Below are 17681 nucleotides of genomic sequence, written 5' to 3'. Positions count from 1 at the left end.
AGCAGGAACCCACTGGATACACAGGAACGCAGGAATACACAGGAATATCGCGGGGGAGCTTTCACAATGGCGTAGACACACAAAGATTCGGCAGAGCAAGAAGGGAGGTGCCAGATTATAAGGTGAAGGTTTTCAGCCAGCGCATCAATCAGCACTGGCCCTTTAAATTCTTGGCAGCCGTAGAGAAGCCTAGTCGTCCTGACGGGCGGACACAAAATGACGGAGCTAGCAACTCAACTGGTTCACCCTCTCCACTTGGCTGTTAGACAGAGCGGAGGAAAAGTCCAATTTCACCTGCAGCTGGTAACACAGAGACAAAGGCAGTCTTTAATCTTGCGAAGGACTCCTCCGCTGCTGGAGACCAGACACGAGATTTGACACCTTACTTTGTAAGCGCCACCATTGGGGCTACCAGAGACGAGGAATGAGGGATAAATTGTCTATAATAGTTTGCGAAGCCAAGAAATCTTTCAATGGCACGTAGTCCCACTTGGCGTGGCCACTGAAGAACCGCAGATAACTTGGCAGGATCAATCTGCAAGCCTTTATCGGAGATTATGAAGCCGAGGAATGGAAGGCTCTTCTGATGGAACTGGCATTTCTCCAGTTTGGCGTAGAGATAGTTACCCCTAGTGTGGCTGAGCACTTGCCGTACGTGGGACTGGTGGGACTCGAGATCCACAGAATACACAAGGATGTCATTCAGGTACACAACTGTACAACAAGTCCCATAAGATGTCTTAAACAAACTCCTAAAAAACGGCTGGCACATTACAAAGTCCAAAAGGCATAACTAAGTATTCAAAATGTCCATCATGGGTGTTAAAGGCGGTTTTCCATTATTCCCCTTTAGTGATATGGATGAGGTTGTAGGCCCCACAAAGATCCAACTTGAAGAAAACTCTCGCGGCCCGTAGACGATCAAACAGCTCCGTGATCAGCGGCAGAGGATAGCGATTCTTAATGGTGACCTTGTTAAGACCGCGATAGTCAATACAGGGGCAGAAAGAACCATCCTTGTTGGTGACGAAAAAGAAACCTGCGCCAGCTGGAGAGGAGGATCTGCGTATGAAGCCAATTTGCAGATTCTCCATGATGTACTCAGACATAGCGGCCGTCTCAGCAACTGAGAGCAGGTACACCCGACCCCGCGGAGAAGAAGAGCCGGGCAGCAGGTCAATGGGGCAATCATAGGGATGATGTGGAGGAAGAGTCTCAGCCTGCTTCTTGGAGAACACATCAGCGAAGTCCAGGTATGGAGCGGGAAGCCCCTCCAGAGGCTTGGGAGACAACGTCGAAGTCCTGATAGGTAGCGGACGAGGAATCTCCATACAGTGTGAGGAAAATCCAGACCCCAATGGAGAATCTCCCCAGAGGACCAGTCCAGCACAGGGGCATGATGCTGCAACCAGGGGAGACCCAGCAGGAGAGAAGAAGTGCATTGGGGTAGCACAAACAAAGAAAGTCGCTCTTTGTGTAGAGAACCAACTTGCAGGAGTAAGGGTTATGTGCAGAACCGGGAGGACAACTAACGGAAGGTCAAGGCAGATGGGAACGGGAGCACAGGCACACGAGACACAGCAATGCAGGAACACAGCAACACGGAGGAACTCTGGTAACACAGGAACACGGAGGGGATCTGGTAACACAGCAACACAGGATCACGGGAGCAGGAACACACTGGATACACAGGAACGCAGGAATAGACAGGAATGCAGGAATATCGCAGGGGAGCTTTCACAATGGCGTAGACACACAAAGATCCGGTAGAGCAGGAAGGGAGGTGCCAGACTAGAAAGTACGAGCCGGGTCGTGCGCACGGCAGTCCGGAGGCTAGCAGGTACTGGGACAGTCCGGTGCAGGGGCTGCAGCGGGGGCACACGGAAGGACAGTGATGCACCCGTCATCCGAGACAGGGATCCATCCATCCTCCCCCTGTAGCTCCTGTCCTCCAGCCTCCTCCTGTAGCCCCCTGGCCTTCATCCTCCTCCTGTAGCTCCTGTCCTCCAGTCTCCTCATGTGGTCTCCTGTCCTCCAGACCCTCATTTTGCCCCCTGTCCTCCAGCCTCCTGCTCCAGCATCCTCCTGTCCTCCAGCCTCCTCCTATCCTCCAGCCTTCTCCTACTGTCCCCCAGCCTCCTCCAGAATCCTCTTGTCTTCCAGCCTCCTCCTTCTCTAGCCTTCTCCTGTCACCCAGCCTCCTCCAGCATCCTCTTGTCCTCCAGCCTCCATCTCCTATCCTCCAGCCCCCCTGTCCTCTATTCTCCTTCTGTCCTCCAGCTTCCACCTTCTCCAGCATCCTCCTCCTGTCCCCCAGACTCCTCCTATCCTCCAGCCCCCTGTCCTCTATCAATCTCCTCTAACAGCCTCCTCCTGTAGCCTCCAGCCTCCTCCTTTCTTCCAGCCCCCTGTCCTCTACCCTCCTTCTGTCCTCCAGCATCCTCTAGTCCCGCAGCCTCCTCCTCCTGTCGTCCAGCTCCACTGTCCTCTATTCTCCTTCTGTTCTCCAGTATCCTCCTGGCCCCCAGCCTCCTCCTGTCCTGCTCTTATTGTGGCCTGCTGGTATTAAACAAAAAGAACCCTGCTTCTTACCTTGCCTCGTTCCCCCCCTGTAGTCACTTCTCCAAGGCTCTGACTGCCTCGCAAAGACGAGGGGCGGAGCTACCTTCTCACATGACTCATGCAGACATCATATGAGGAGGTAGCAGGGGCTGAGCCTGCCTCCTTCTGGTTCCTATGCTTTGGCTGCTCTGCAAAGCGGGGGACAAAGCGGGGGACAATGGGGCATCCCGCAACATTCTTCTAGTCGTCCGTGATGGTGGAACAGCGCACCAGAACTGTCCCGCCGAATCCGGGACGGTTGGGAGGTATGGTCTCAAAATGACTTGGATATGTTAAATAGTTCCAAAGTTAGAACCACTTATAGTAACACATGTCAGATTATAAAATAGGGCTTGGTTAACTTTTTGTGGCAAGGGGTTGTAGTCGATTCAAAGAAATTGAGCTCCTTTACTCGAAATCTTAAAATCACACCTAATGCTGCTATTCATCAGACTGTCCCACATGAGAGGCTTAGATACAGCAGCTGGGCAGTCTCACATATGCTAGAATTAGATAGACCACCGAGATGTAATAACATTACATGCTAGGAGATGTAGAACTGCATGCCTTAGGTACATGTGCTCAGCACGAGTCCTCTGCCAGTATTGCCCATGATCAGCTTCCTTCTTCCTGCCAGTCACAGAGCCTCTCTCCTCCCCCTGTTCTTCTGCTCCCTCCTACCACACTATATAAACCTGCTCCACGTCTGCTTTGGCAGCATTACTTCAGTGATCATATATCTGGTCGTGGAGACAAGTCCCAGCTTCTCCTCCTCAAATGGGCCCCGTCGCCTAGCGTCTAACCCCCAGAGCCAGGCTCCTGAGGACGTATACAGTCGGAATACAGGTACCCTTGAATACATGTTGATATGTAGTTGTCATTTTTGTATATGCATATTTACATAAACAAACATTGTTGTGTGATAGCAGGTTTTTGGAGCTTGTGGAAAGCTGTGGAAACCCCTATGGTACTTTATTATTAAACAGCTCTGTGGAATATGTTGGTGCTATATATTTTAAAGGAAATAAATGAACTATGTTATATGTAGGAGCTTTCAGACACAAGGTAGTGTCTATAGACAAAGAGTTGACATAGTTACTATGTTACAGGTTCTCGATACATCATGACAGACAGAAAGTAATGGTGTCCCCGGGGCTAAGGGGTTAATCTGGGTGATACTCTCAACAGTTTTGTATAAGGTTCATGTCAGGGTGTACAATGTAACCAGTGGGCGTGAAGTACAAATGTAACTACAACTATGATCATTTAGGATGATGGATGTTTTGATAAAAATGGTGATCCATTGTTTATCCCTAACGAGACGACAGCATACCTGTCCAAATAATTTGATGCATTTCCATGGAAAAATTGTAGCAGAATTTTTAACACAATCAATCGTTATAATCACTAAAGAATGTCCAATAAATATTCCAACCATAATGCCGTTGGTCACCGTGGTAGGTTTAACAATAAATTGTTAATCATATGGTAAATGTTGTCACTTTAGATTGTCAGCTCTTGAGTCAAGAAGAATACATGAAGCTCAGTTCTATACACTTATGGCTGAGGATGAGTCTTTGTTCTGCAGTTTGTTTTTCCATTCTCATAGCTGAAAGCTGTTCTTGCAGGGGAGGAGGAAGGAGAGGAGAGGGGGAGGAGGGAGGGCTGAATGTGGTTTAGCCAGTTCAGACCAGTTTCCTAACTGTAGACAGACTTAATCACCCCCTAACCCTTTCCTGTCTGGGTTTTCAGCTTCTTTGATATAAAATGCAGGAATATACAGATGTAGCAGGACTGAATGTGACATTACAATCTGAAGATGTGTTGTTTGTGCGCTATTCTATAGATGATATAGATGATTACCCTGCAGTCTTATAACGGCAAACATGGCACCGATATATATGTGCAAACTGAGCCCTGCTGCATGTTTCATACAAGCTCTGACACATACATGTAGATTGTAAGCTGTGGGGTCCAGTTTATGATGTGCAGGTCTACCATATGGCAGGTATGACCGAGGCTTATGCTATGACTGCAGAACTTTCTACGCACATCACTTGTGGCTCTAGTGGAAGTCTAGTATAATCCTCTTGTGAATATCATGAGTAATAGGTGACCTGTTATATAACCCGCCATTGTATGACTGAGCATCGTGTGCAGGTATTAGGCGCCCAGGTGACCGCTCATCCTCCTACCCACATGTCAAGCCACGGTGACCATACTTTAAGATTGCTGCAATCTTTCCAATCCACAAGCCTACCAAGGGGACATCCAATTTCACCTTCTAGAATTTATAATCTATATTCTAAGCTACAGTTAGACAAGCTCTCCCAAAAACCTAAGCATGTAAACAAATAGCCAAAGCCTAAAGTAGGATCTGGCATAGCAACTGCAATGTCTGTCTCTATGCAACATATCATCTAATGAAAAGCATTGAAACTAACTGTATACAGTATATTTAGACCGGGTGACAGGACTGAGGGTAGCATTTAAATAACATCTTTGTTAGAATTGTTTCACTGGCCAAAGGAACTACATCTACATAGATGACTACTGTGGTCCATGTTGTCACAGCTCCACATGGTCTGGGGCAGCAGATACTTTGTATCCATCCTGCAATAAGGCCAGTAAATCTGCCCCAGTAACTGCTAGGATAGTAACACTTTAGGACATTTTTGAGGTCTCTGTTTGTACTTCTCAATGTGAAAAGGGTGTCAAATATTGACTTCCCAGCGAGTCTGTTTACAATAATGTGGATGTTCTATGGTTATATCGGAGCAGCCGCAGTTATGATGGAGCCGGCCACATCCAATAATTCCGTACAAAATGATTTAGTGACCTATCATGTACTGTTAACACACCATTTTTATGAATTATGGCCCTTGTTACCTGATTATATTTACTTACCAGAAGAATGTGCACCCAGTGAACTTTGCATAACAGAACCAGTTATACAAAGGATATTTAGGGTGAAACTGGCCTAATACAGTTTTTAATTTATCAGAAAACAATGAATGTTACAAAACTATAAAATGGAAGCCAAGCGAGCTTCAAAACTTGCCAATGAGCCTCTAGAACCTTAATCTTCTTCCGTCCAGGATTTAGGATAGGGGAGAAGAGTCTGACCATCACCTCAACCTGACTTTGCCATCAACTAAATTAAAAACTCAGTTTCCTACAGTCAGCATATATCACTGTTTGCCCTGAAGGTTGTATGACAGTTCCTTGGTAAACCTGTTATTACCTTGATGAACTGTTGAAATGATTCGCATGAACTTTGACCTAATTCAGGGCTCACTCGCACACATCATTGTTGTGTCATGATTTTTTGCTGCCATATTTTCACTTTAAAGGAAATTTATCACCAAAATAAATCATGGATAAACCAGGGAGACATGTGCATAAATCCAGGCACTGTGACTGTGGTAATCTTCCTATATTTGTTATCCATAACCTCCTTCCTTCTAAAATCAACTTTTGCTAATGAGTCTGAAGGGCTACAGTGGCAATTCTCAGAGCCCCTTTATGCTGGAGATTCACAGGTTTTTAGACTATATCACCCTCCCCACTGCACCATACCCCTCTCCCTCTGGTTGATGTAATCTCACTGTAGCACAGAAAGTTTCAGCACACAGTGGGAGGGGGGAAGTGCTCCTTGCACACTGTAACAGCTTGTGATTCTGCAGCATGGAGGGGCTCCGGTAGCCTATCAAGCTCAATAGCATCATGTTAAACATTGATTTTAGAAGGAAGGAGGCCATGGATAACAAATTACCTCTGGTAAGAAGATTACCACAGTCACTGTGCCTGGATCTATGAGTAAGTGCCCCTGGTTTATCATGCTTCATTTTGTGATGCTTTTAAAACCAGTGACACAGTGGCATTTTTGTTGTGTTTTTTTCATTGCGTTTTATTGTGCTGTCACACGATGGGTTGTGTCGCTTTTTTTGATGAATTACAAAGGCAATGTAACCTCAGCATGGGATCAAGGCTGAAGCCTTTGGAATTCATCAAAAAGGCATCAAAAAATGTGACGCTACACATTGTGTGTATGCGCCCTGAGGGTGGTGCCACACATTCTCGTTTTGATTCCGTTTTGTAAGGCCACGTCACACATTCCGCTAGCATCGGGTTCTCTGGAAACGCATATGCGAACGGGCCGAGGCCCGCCCCCCTGTGCGCTGGCGTCCAGTTATGAACGCGATGCTAATGGAATGTGTGACCGCAGCCTAATGAAATCAAAGCGCGCAGGGGTGGCAAACGCATGCGATCGCCAATCAGCGCCGAGTGTCTTGCATTTATACAATACGCGACGCTAGTGCTCAGGGCCTAATCGCATATGCGTTTCCAGGGAATTCATTTCTTCCCCCGGTGTCTTGCAATAATAGCAGAACGTGTAACCATGGCCTTAAGATAAATGTCTTTGTGTTTTGCATTGTTTACATCCAAAACATGTGGTCTTGTTTTGTCAGTTAGTTTGTTTTGTTTTTTTTCATCATTTTATAGCCATCCATTTTTTTATTCCAACTATCCACTCAAATAATGGCAGGCCTAAAGGTAGAAATAAAAATGAATGCCATTGGGGACCAAGTGTATTGAAATCAATGGTAAAAAAGACTGATCTCTTACTAATCCAATCCAAATCCAAATAGAAACTGCAAAACAAAAACCAGAACACCGATGGGAACTGGCTCTAATCTTTGCAGCTGTCTGTACTTGTCTGTACTCTGACCTACTCTGAATGCAACTTTTCAAGTAAAACACCATTTCGTTTTGGCATTAAAGGGTTATCTGTTCTGCCTGTTGATGCAAGTATGTTCTCAATAAGCTCTGATGACTCTATGTGAAAAATACCCCAGGAAGTTGAGTGGATAGAATTTTTTGCGGAGTTGACTTGGTGGGTGAATGTGGCCTAGTGGTGATGGGTACAAGAATACAATCAGCCTTATGTTACCTACACATGTCATGTGCTGGTATATAGACCAAATGTTAGGTGTCTCATGGACCTTTTTTGGCACCCCTTGTGTCACCAGTGGGTGAGCATTGAAAATGACCGCCCTGATCCCTCTTTTGTGCTTCGGACGGTCGTTTCATATACAGCGCTGCAAAATTCACAGCCATGTGCATGAGTCTATGGAAGCAAGCAGGGATGTGTGGTAGATGTAGAAAATATGGCTAACACATGTCCTCATTGTGTAGGGGTTGCCATATATATAGGACATTGCACAAGAAACAAGATGAGTGTTACACTCTGCAATGTAGTTCTAGGAGTGCATAGGCTGCATCCCACTGCACAATGCTACACATAGGATGTTGCAGCTGGAAGTTTTATTATAATATTTCATGAAAAAAAAAAATATCTCTTAATGTCTTGGTGATAAATGTTTCAAGGAATTGCTTGTGCATTTCTTTAAGTTAAAATAAACCTTCGTCTTTCTGTCTTCCAGGGTTTACATCATCTTAAGTCAAGCAAGGTTTTCAAACATGGCATCCATTCCATCAAGCGGTTCACTTGTCGCAACCCATGATTACTATCGCAGTGAGTATTTGCTCGGGTAGAGCTTTATAATCAGTGGTCAATGTAGATGACGTGTATGAGATGACTGTGAGGCTGCATTCACATGACCGTATGGGGTACGCATGTATGGTCGCAAGCTTGCGGCCGTTCATACTTCCCCCATGGACAGCAATGGCTGCACAGAGCAATATGGTGCTGCACACGTGTGGCGCCATACAGCTCCATACACAGGGAAGAGCTTGGATATGTCATGTCCCTGGGATATGTCTTCTTATCCTTCCCCGTGTGCACGGCCCTTACAGCATGCATTTCTATGGAGAGGGGGGATGTCACCCCTCCTCCTCTCCATCGTGGCGTCCATGGGCCCCACGGGCATACGTTCGTGTAGATTCAGCATTAGACCAAGGACACTTGGATCAAGTTGGATCTGTCTGTGGAATTTGTAGTTTTTGTTGTGAGCTATAATTGTTTTGAAATGAAGTGCCCTCTATGTACCACAGGAAGAGATTCCCTCCTGTTATATATATTTTTGTATAAATCCACCTGGGGTAACCTTTGTTTAGTGTAGATGCCTTGGTTTATGTCATCCAGCGAAGACTGTTACTTATTAGCTAGTTTGGTGTATAATCTTTTCAGGGCCTTGGGTCATAAGTAAATATTATTGTAGGCCTGATTTGTCTTTTTTTTTTTTTTTGGCTTGTTGTTGCAGGACGCCTGGGATCCACCTCTAGTAACAGCTCATGTGGGAGTGTAGACTACTCTGGAGAGGTCATTCCTCACCACCCAGGTACGTTGCCTTGACCTGCTCAATCATCTGCTCTGTGTAAACATTTACTTGTCAGTATAAGATGGAGGGGTTTAGTTATGTAACTTATGTTTCTTTTTAAATAATGCAAACGTAAAAGAAGGTACTTGCAAGTCTATGGGAACTGGTTCTTAATTGGGGGAGGGGGGCTATATTTGGTGATAATCATTCTTTCTATGACGTGAGAGGAGAGAAATGGCCACCACTATCAGTCATGTGAACTTAGCCTTATTTGTTGTGAAAGACCTGTCCTGAATTCGCTGGTCTAACAAATGCGCTCACTTGTCCTTGGGTAGAAGAGGGGATGCACTGAACTGGATTGAACAAGTCTACTCCTGAGAACCTCAATGTTTGCCCTTGGGCTGCACAATACTGGATGTAACACTCTGTCCATCAATATGTTTAAAACGCCAATGTACCTCATGGAATGTGATGCTTCTGACAAAATGTTGTTGGTTTCCATGGCCTCGCAGCCACAATATTATAAATTATTTTTTGTTATGGCTTTTGACCAAATGATTACTTCTTGTCCTACAGGTCTTCCAAAGTCGGATCCTGGTCACTGGTGGGCCAGCTTCTTCTTTGGTAAACCATCTCATCCCATGATGACCACTGTTTCGGAATCCCCGGAGAAGTGAGTATTACAGAAGAACATGTGATTTGAGATGTAAATGACACGTGAGGTGTATTGCTAATCCTTTAATGTATACTTGTATCTCAAACTTTGCACTTCCCGGATGACATGTGACTTGTCTACTCACGTTTCCTGCATTATGTTATCTGATAATTGGGTGACAAAGTACCTTTAATGTATATCCTAGCATAACCTCTTATTAATGACAAACAGGTTTTTTAATGAGATGTTTAACATTGCCTATCTTAGTGTAGTGTTTTCATTAACAATTATTCCCATCCACAGGATGGGAGAATACATCTGACTTCATAGTACCTCACTGCGATCACAATAATTCTGTTCTCCTATATGGGCCTAACCAAGATTCCCAAATACAGTTCTTTGCACATACATGGCAGTCTTTTATTTGCACAACTAAATCTGCTTCCATTCTCTAACTTGGACCTGGCCCAACCCATTAATATTATATTTTTTTTTTTTCCACTTTTGGGACAAGGCTGTAATACTTTTGCCCCAATATTAAGGCTATGGTGCAAGGTTCACCCCCAATAGCTCATTAGTGGGATTTTGAGTCTTTCACTAATAACTGGATACACACTATTCTTGGCCAGCAAACCCCCACTTGAGGCTACATTGGTAAGAAGGACCCACAATATTTTTATCATGGAGATGTCTGCTTAAAGGGTTAACATGTGTACAATGCCCTTGAATATATCATACCATTGTACTGCAGCATCTAAAATGTCCGGAAAGGACTAGATTATTAAGGCTAAGACTAAATGCTTTGGCAAGCCCTACTTCAACTGTGTAAAAAGTAAAGTTAAGGCTACATGCAGCGCGCGGGGAGAGGAGGAGGAGGAGTGCCGCTCACCCAAGCCCCTCTCCATAGGAACATATGGCGCACGGCGCTGTAACACTGGAAAAGATAGGACGTGTGTGGCACCGTACCGCTACTGTATGGTGCTGTGAGCCCATAGAAGTGTATGGGGGATGTATATCGGCCATATGTACATCTCCAAAACGTGTGTGTGTGTGAATGTAGCGTGTGTTTTTTTTTTTTTTTTTTTTTCCCCACCACAATGATTTTGGTGAACATTGTTTTTAATGCCTGTATGCTCTTCACAATTATAGGCAATAACGTTAAAGTGCTCATTATTCTTTAATCTAGTGTAACATTTAATAAGGGAATGGAAGTCCCCTTTATCTTATGGGCACATTTTTGTTGTACTTTTGTAGACTTTTCTGAGTCTTGGTATCTCTAACCTATTTCTCTTTACAGCTCAGGAAGCTTCCGTATAACCAATGGCCTTTTCCCCTGCGGCCTGGCTCAGGAGCCAGTGAGGAAGAACGATGCCAGTGAGTCAAAGACTGACTCCAGCGCCTAAGCCAGATCCCTCCATGCATTCCCCTCCTCACTGGAAAGACGCTGGGTGGCGGAGCCCAATCCCCCTCCCCCACCCCTTAACCACAGACTGCCCTTCCCATAGCTTTAGTCACCTGTCCCATTTTTGTTTTTTAATGTCAATATATTTTTTTTTTTAAAGAATAAGCTGTTTTTATCACATCTGTAACACTGAAACATTCTTAATTGTTTGTTTGCTTCCCTGCCTTACCATGTCATGTTTTTGATTTGTACTTCAGTAATAAAGATGGGCAGTCTTTTCAAGCAAAGCATAGCCTACTTGTTTCATTTTACTACCTCAAAGCACACCTCTTGCACAGAAAATGATAAAACCTTGGAATGTGGCTAAATTAAATGGAAGAAAGTTGCTTAGTTGCTGTGAAACCCCACTGCTAGCATTGACCATATGGCAAGATTTTTTTTTTTTTTTTTTTCTCCATCTTCATGTAGTTCCATTATTTACTGGTGTAATATGACACTTGCCTAATTTCTGCAGATAATTTCCTGGGGCTCATATGCAGGAAAATATCATGCATTCAGAATTTGTAAGGAATCATATATGTCTCACTGGGCTGGAGTAAGCTCCATACATTTTTTTGCAAACTCCAGACAAGTGTTGAATAACCCTGATTCTCTAGACAAATCTACCTGGAGATATAAGTGATCTTGGAGCTAGGAGCGTAGCTAGGAGAGTCTCTTAGAAGTGTTCTAGTTGCCCATGGCCTTTTTTTCCTTCAGCTGTTTTATACAATTAAAGCTGAGCTCTCGTTGGTTTCCATGGGCAACTAGAACAGTTTTACCTCAGCAACTTTATCTCCCTATATTTTCTGCCTATCTATTGCACCACTATTTTCTGTATAAAGAAAAGAATGATGGGGTTTTACAGATGTACCGTGCATCTGGATAGTATGCACGGGGTGGGTTGCTTATGCCAGTGATTTTCAACCTTTTTTGAGCCGCGGCACACTTTTTATTCTTAGAAAATCCTGGGGCACACCACCAACCAAAATAGCACAAAATGACACTAAAACAGTCATATTATACATGTAGTTAATAATATAGATTCTAAATTTATTTTACTCACTCAGTGTGAAACCTGGGCCTGTTTCGATAAACACAAAAGGGATATCCTGGCAGGAATGGTGGAAAGACACACACAAAGCTCTTCCTCAACAGTTCTCCCTGGTTTTAGTATATGGTGCTGATTATTATGTGGCTCATATACTGCAAAATAAAGGGATACAATGAGAAGTACTATGGCCATGAGGCCAGAGTACAAGTGCCAGCTCATATACTCAGCATATGAGCTGGTACTTGTAGTACTCCAGCCTCATGACTATAGTATTTCTCATTTTACATTTCTCTGGGAAACAAAACACAGGGGGCACCATAGTTTGGGGAACTTTCCCCGCGGCACACCCGACCATGTGTCGCGGCACACTGGTTGAAAATCACTGTGAACAGGCCCTAAAGCCTCACTAAAATTTGGACACAATAATGGACACAAGTTCAGTATGAACAAATATACTGAAAATACATAACTTTTTATATGAAAAGCTGTTGATAGTTCTTTACAACAGCACATACATTTATACAAACGCATGCAGGGGCGTAACCAGCAGAGACTGGGCCCCATAGCAGACCTTTGACTGGAGCCCCCTTCTCTTACCGATACATATTTATTCACACACATTTACACACGAGCAATCCTTTTTACACACATTCATACATTTATACACACACGAGTATATGCACATTATATACACACATACAGTATATACACATCAAATTTACAACATATACAATATGTACACAGATATACAGCATATATACACACACATCCAGTATATACAACACATACGCACAGATATACAGCATATATACACACACATCCAGTATATACAACACATACGCACAGATATACAGCATATATACACACACATCCAGTATATGCAACACATACACACAGATATGCAACACATATACACACATCTGGTATATACAGCATACAAACACATATACAGCACATATACACACACATCTAGTAGATACAACATACAAAGATATACAGCATATATAAACACGCATCCAGTATATACAGCATATACACACATATACAGCACATATAAACAAATATACAGTATATACACAACATACACACAGATATACAGAATATATATACACACACATCCAGTATATACACAACATACACACATTTATACAGCATATATACACACCCATTCAGTATATACAACACATACAGACAGATATACAGCATATATACATAGAGATCCAGTATATACAACATACACACAGATATACAGCATGTATACTCACACATCCTGTATATACAACACATACACAGAGATATACAGCATATATACATACATTAATCCAGTATATACAACACATATAGACAGATATACAGCATATATACATACAGATCCAGTATATACAACATACACACACATCCAGTATATACAACACATACACACACATACAGCATATGTACACACCCATTCAGTATATACAACAAATACACACATGTAGAGCATATATACTCACACAAAAACATTTACATGCATTTACATATGTATTACTTATACTCACCCACCTTCATTGGTGGATGTCACTCGGTCATTGCGGCGCGCCTGGAATGTGGGGTCGGGACGTGGTGGCGGGGGCAGGCCACGTGTGAGGTCGGCGATCCAGCCTGCAGGTGAGGTGGGTGGGCCGGGCCGAAGGTGAGGTAAGCGGCAGGCCGCAGGTTAGGTGGGAGAAAGGCCGCAGGTGAGGTTGGCGGGCTGGGCCGCATGTGCACTGGGTGGTGCGGAACGTACGCAAGCTGGGCGGGCCATCTTTGAGGTGGGCGGGGCTGGCCGTGCTTGTTCAGCAGCTGTCAGCAGAGGTAGTGGGACTGTCCCTGAGCCCGGGATGGACAGCGGATTATAATTTGTTAATGATGTGTCCCCGGGCCCATCCCGCTACCTCTACAACCAAAGTCAGTGGAGGAAGTGGGACGGGCCCGGGGGGGCACATCCATAACAAATTAAAATTCGGATGTCCGTCTTGGGCTCGGGGACCGCTCCTTAAACAAGCGTTCCGGCTTCCAGCGGCAGGAAGCAAGTGAATAAATTATTCTTTCCTCCTGTCCAGCACGGGCCCCCCTGCGCCCGGGCCCCGTAGCAGACGCTACGTCTGCTACGGCTGTTGTTACGCCACTGAACGCATGCATTAATAACCTTTCAGCAACTACCATATTGCACATACAGTACATGTCATTTTAAATATAAGAGAAAATTATAGACCTAGACTGGCAGACAGAAATAGCCTTGACCTTTTTATCTGTTCAAAACACATGAATGAAAACCATAGCAAGCTATGTTTTTCCATCCTGCTCCCTTTTGCTTAGTAACACATTCGCTCACCGGATGCAGATGAAGTCAATGGGGGCGGATACTGCAGTACTGCATCCCCCATAGCCTCTGCTGAGCAGATACATTACTCAGTAGTAGGGAGGTCGCCAGGGATTTCACTATCCATATTAGGACAGTGACCACTTGGGAAACACCCTGAACATTATGATGCTCACTCTTCCACCCACATTCAGAAGGGCGAAATAGGCCTGGAGAGACATATCTCACTCTGTGTTCTATGCTGTAAGAACACGTTGGGAATCCGCCTGATTTGTCCTTACAACAAAAAATTGAGGTGTAAATGTAGCCTAAACTTTATCACACTGTAGCACAGAAGAGGTTGGAGAAGCTGCATGTCACGTGCTGCAGGCAGCACCAGGGGCGTAACTAGGAGAGGTACCATAAGAAGCACCATAGCAGACTTCTTATGTACACACCTATAGAGCATATACACACACATACAGTGCCATATACAAATGTACAGCATAATACAGTATTTAGACCCACCATACACTGTATATACATCACAGATACAGCATACATATATCACATATATGTTATATACATATTATGCTGTACAATGTGCAGCATAATGTGTATATAATGGTGCACATCCTCCATTCTTTAGTGTGTCCGGTCAGATGATGGCCCCCCTGACACTGTGGGCCCCTTATAATCTGCTATGGCTGCTACTACTGTAGTTACGCCCCTGGACAGTACATTGAGAGGGGGCAAGGGCCCCATAGCAGGCTTCTTATGTACACACGTATAGAGCATATACATGCACATACAGTGCCATATACAAATGTACAGCATATACACACACATACAGCATAATACAGTATTTAGACCCACCATACATTACAGATACTGCATATCTACATCACATATATGTTATATCCATATTATACTGTACAATGTGCAGCACAATGTGTATATAATGGTGCACATCTTCCATTCTTTAGTGTGTCAGGTCAGATGATGGGCCCCCTGACACTGTGGACCCCTTAGAAGCTGCTATGGCTGCTACTACTGTAGTTATGCCCCTGGACAGTACATTGAGAGGGGGCAAGGGTGTCCTGCACATGGGAGAGGGTTTGGGCAGGATGCAGCATGGAGAATAGGCATGGTAGGGGGGTAGGAAGCAGCACAGTGATGATGCGGCTGAGGGACATACAAGTCCTCATAAACAGCAGTAGTGCCCCCCCCCTCTTCCCCCGGAAATGGAACCTCAGGACAACAGTCCACATTGACTCTTGGTAGATGAGGGAGCCGGCGGCTTTCAGGGAAGAGCTGACTCCTGTTGTTCACCTGAAACCAACAAACCTACCTTTAGTTTCTATGTAATCTGTCTTGCAGCTTGTGAAACGGATTTCACTTAAATTTCAGAGTGAAAAGCCTTGAACATGGACCTAGGAAGGAGATGTAAGTGAAGAAAGAAGCCCTTGTACTATTTATTTAAGCAAAGTTCATTAAAAAGTTACTGACCATTTAAAGGAATTTATTATATGGTTCAATCTTTTAGATAGGGGTCCAGACTCACCTCCAGACCATTCCTAATTCGCTCCTATTGCTGTTTAATGTCTCTGCCACCACAGATATTCTGCTCACATATGGTCTGAATAACGTGACGCTGAATATTACATTTTGGGTTCCTTATACGGTTATGCAGATTGCAGTCCTCATGAATCTTCTGTAGGGTTAAATCCACTCTTGGCTGGCAAAACACTTGGCACTACCATCCCAGACTTTGTTTTTAGTCTCTGCCCAAAAAACATGCCTGGGTAAGTGTTGGCCTGCTGAAGCACTAAGGTTATAAAATGTATGAAATGTAAAATGTATTGAATGACCATGCAGGATGGAAAATATTGAATTTGTTCACATACAATCCACATAACATTAAATTATCACTCTTCACACAACTTATGCTCATGCACTGGGAAATCTGCCCTTTTTTCTTATTCTTTTATTGAACACAAAGCATGAGAAGAATAAGAGTCAAACATTGCATCAAACACGAAAGTTTGTGCAAAAGTGATACACATTAGGAGGCAGCATACAGGAATTCAATGGCAATGTGAGCAAACTCCATCATTCTAATCTAAGATAATAATGCCACTGGGGATAGCAGGGAGGGCAGTAAAGTGTTTCAGGAGAAAACGCAGGGGATTGCCTGAATGTCAACCATGGTCCTCAAATAAGCAAGTGGGCTACTCCAGTGTTGTGAGAGGCAGCTGTGACTTCCTCCAACCTATGTAATAGGATTATCTCACCAAACCAAGCAGAAATCTGAGAGGTGCAAGAGGTTTTCCATAGCCTAGGGATGAGAGCATGAGCTGCAATCAACATCCCACAGGAGAACAGCCGGGTTGTTTTTGAGATGATGACCCGTCAAATCAAGTCTGCACACTTGAGACCAGAAGGGTTGCACTACCGGGCCACCGCATCATATTTGCATCATGGTATAAGGAGCACAAAGAAGGTGCCAACATCTATCTGGGCAATTTGGATAAACAGAATTGGCACCCAATACCAACCTGGAAAGTATCTCAAAATTAGTTTTCTGGGCCTTACAGGAGGTGGACAATTTATGGCATAACTCAAAGGCCTTAAGCCAATCATCGGTGGAGAATGTCCTGTCTAGCTCCCTTTGTCAAACTCCTGTTGCTTTTGATAGGTCAATTAAAGTCACCTTCTTGAGATTGTGATACCTTTTATTGGCTAACTGAAATATAAGAGCAAGCTTTCAGGACAGCTGTGGTCCCCTCATAAGGCAGGTATAACAGTCTTTCTGAAGTGACACAGATCTTATACACCATGGACAGAGAAGAAATGCAAACAAAATGTAAAAGAACAATAGCAATAACAAAGTTGAGACAACAGGTCCTTAATTAGATGACTTTTGCAGTGTGATGGTTTATTGCCTCTTAGGCCCCTTTCACACTTGCGTTTTTCACGCGCGTTTTCTGCGCGTGCTTTTGACGCGCAGAACTTGCATTGCACTCTGACCCATTGTAATCAATGGGTCATTTCAGACTTGCATTTTTTTTCACGCACACACGCGCGTTTTTTTTAACGCGCGTTTAAATCTCGACATGCTCTACTTTTGCAAGTCACGCGCGTGAAAAACGCACCATACAAGTCTATGGAGATGCATCAAAAACGCATTGCACTCTGAGACACTTGCAAGTGCAATGCAAGTGCAATGCGTTTTTCACGCATCAATTGCCATAGAAAAGATAGAGCTCAGTCCTGAGTCCATTTCACGCGCGTTTTCTGCGCGTGAAAAACGCATTGAAATTGCA

General features: G+C 44.1%; 1 protein-coding gene across 1 annotated transcript; it reads left to right on the top strand.

Annotated features, from left to right (window-relative positions):
* Nucleotides 1-3288: 3288 nt before the first annotated feature.
* Nucleotides 3289-11229, top strand: PPDPF (pancreatic progenitor cell differentiation and proliferation factor). The gene is made up of 5 exons (XM_072110898.1): nucleotides 3289-3447; nucleotides 8049-8140; nucleotides 8829-8906; nucleotides 9462-9558; nucleotides 10838-11229. Exons 2-5 carry the CDS (start codon nucleotides 8086-8088, stop codon nucleotides 10941-10943), a joined length of 336 nt encoding a protein of 111 aa, XP_071966999.1. The 5' UTR covers nucleotides 3289-3447; nucleotides 8049-8085; the 3' UTR covers nucleotides 10944-11229.
* The last annotated feature ends 6452 nt before the right edge of the window (nucleotides 11230-17681 follow it).

This window comes from Engystomops pustulosus, chromosome 6 (genome assembly GCF_040894005.1).
Source record: "Engystomops pustulosus chromosome 6, aEngPut4.maternal, whole genome shotgun sequence".
Taxonomy (NCBI): Eukaryota; Metazoa; Chordata; class Amphibia; order Anura; family Leptodactylidae; genus Engystomops; species Engystomops pustulosus.
The sequence above is the reverse complement of the archived record's forward strand: the minus strand, read 5'-3'. Positions and strand labels throughout refer to the sequence as shown.

Coding starts and splice junctions, on each gene's coding strand:
- PPDPF (XM_072110898.1), top strand. CDS start 8,086: ATGGCATCCATTCCATCAAGCGGTTCACTTGTCGCAACCCATGATTAC. Junction 8,141..8,828: donor AACCCATGATTACTATCGCA/GTGAGTATTTGC, acceptor TTGTTGTTGCAG/GACGCCTGGGATCCACCTCT. Junction 8,907..9,461: donor GGTCATTCCTCACCACCCAG/GTACGTTGCCTT, acceptor CTTGTCCTACAG/GTCTTCCAAAGTCGGATCCT.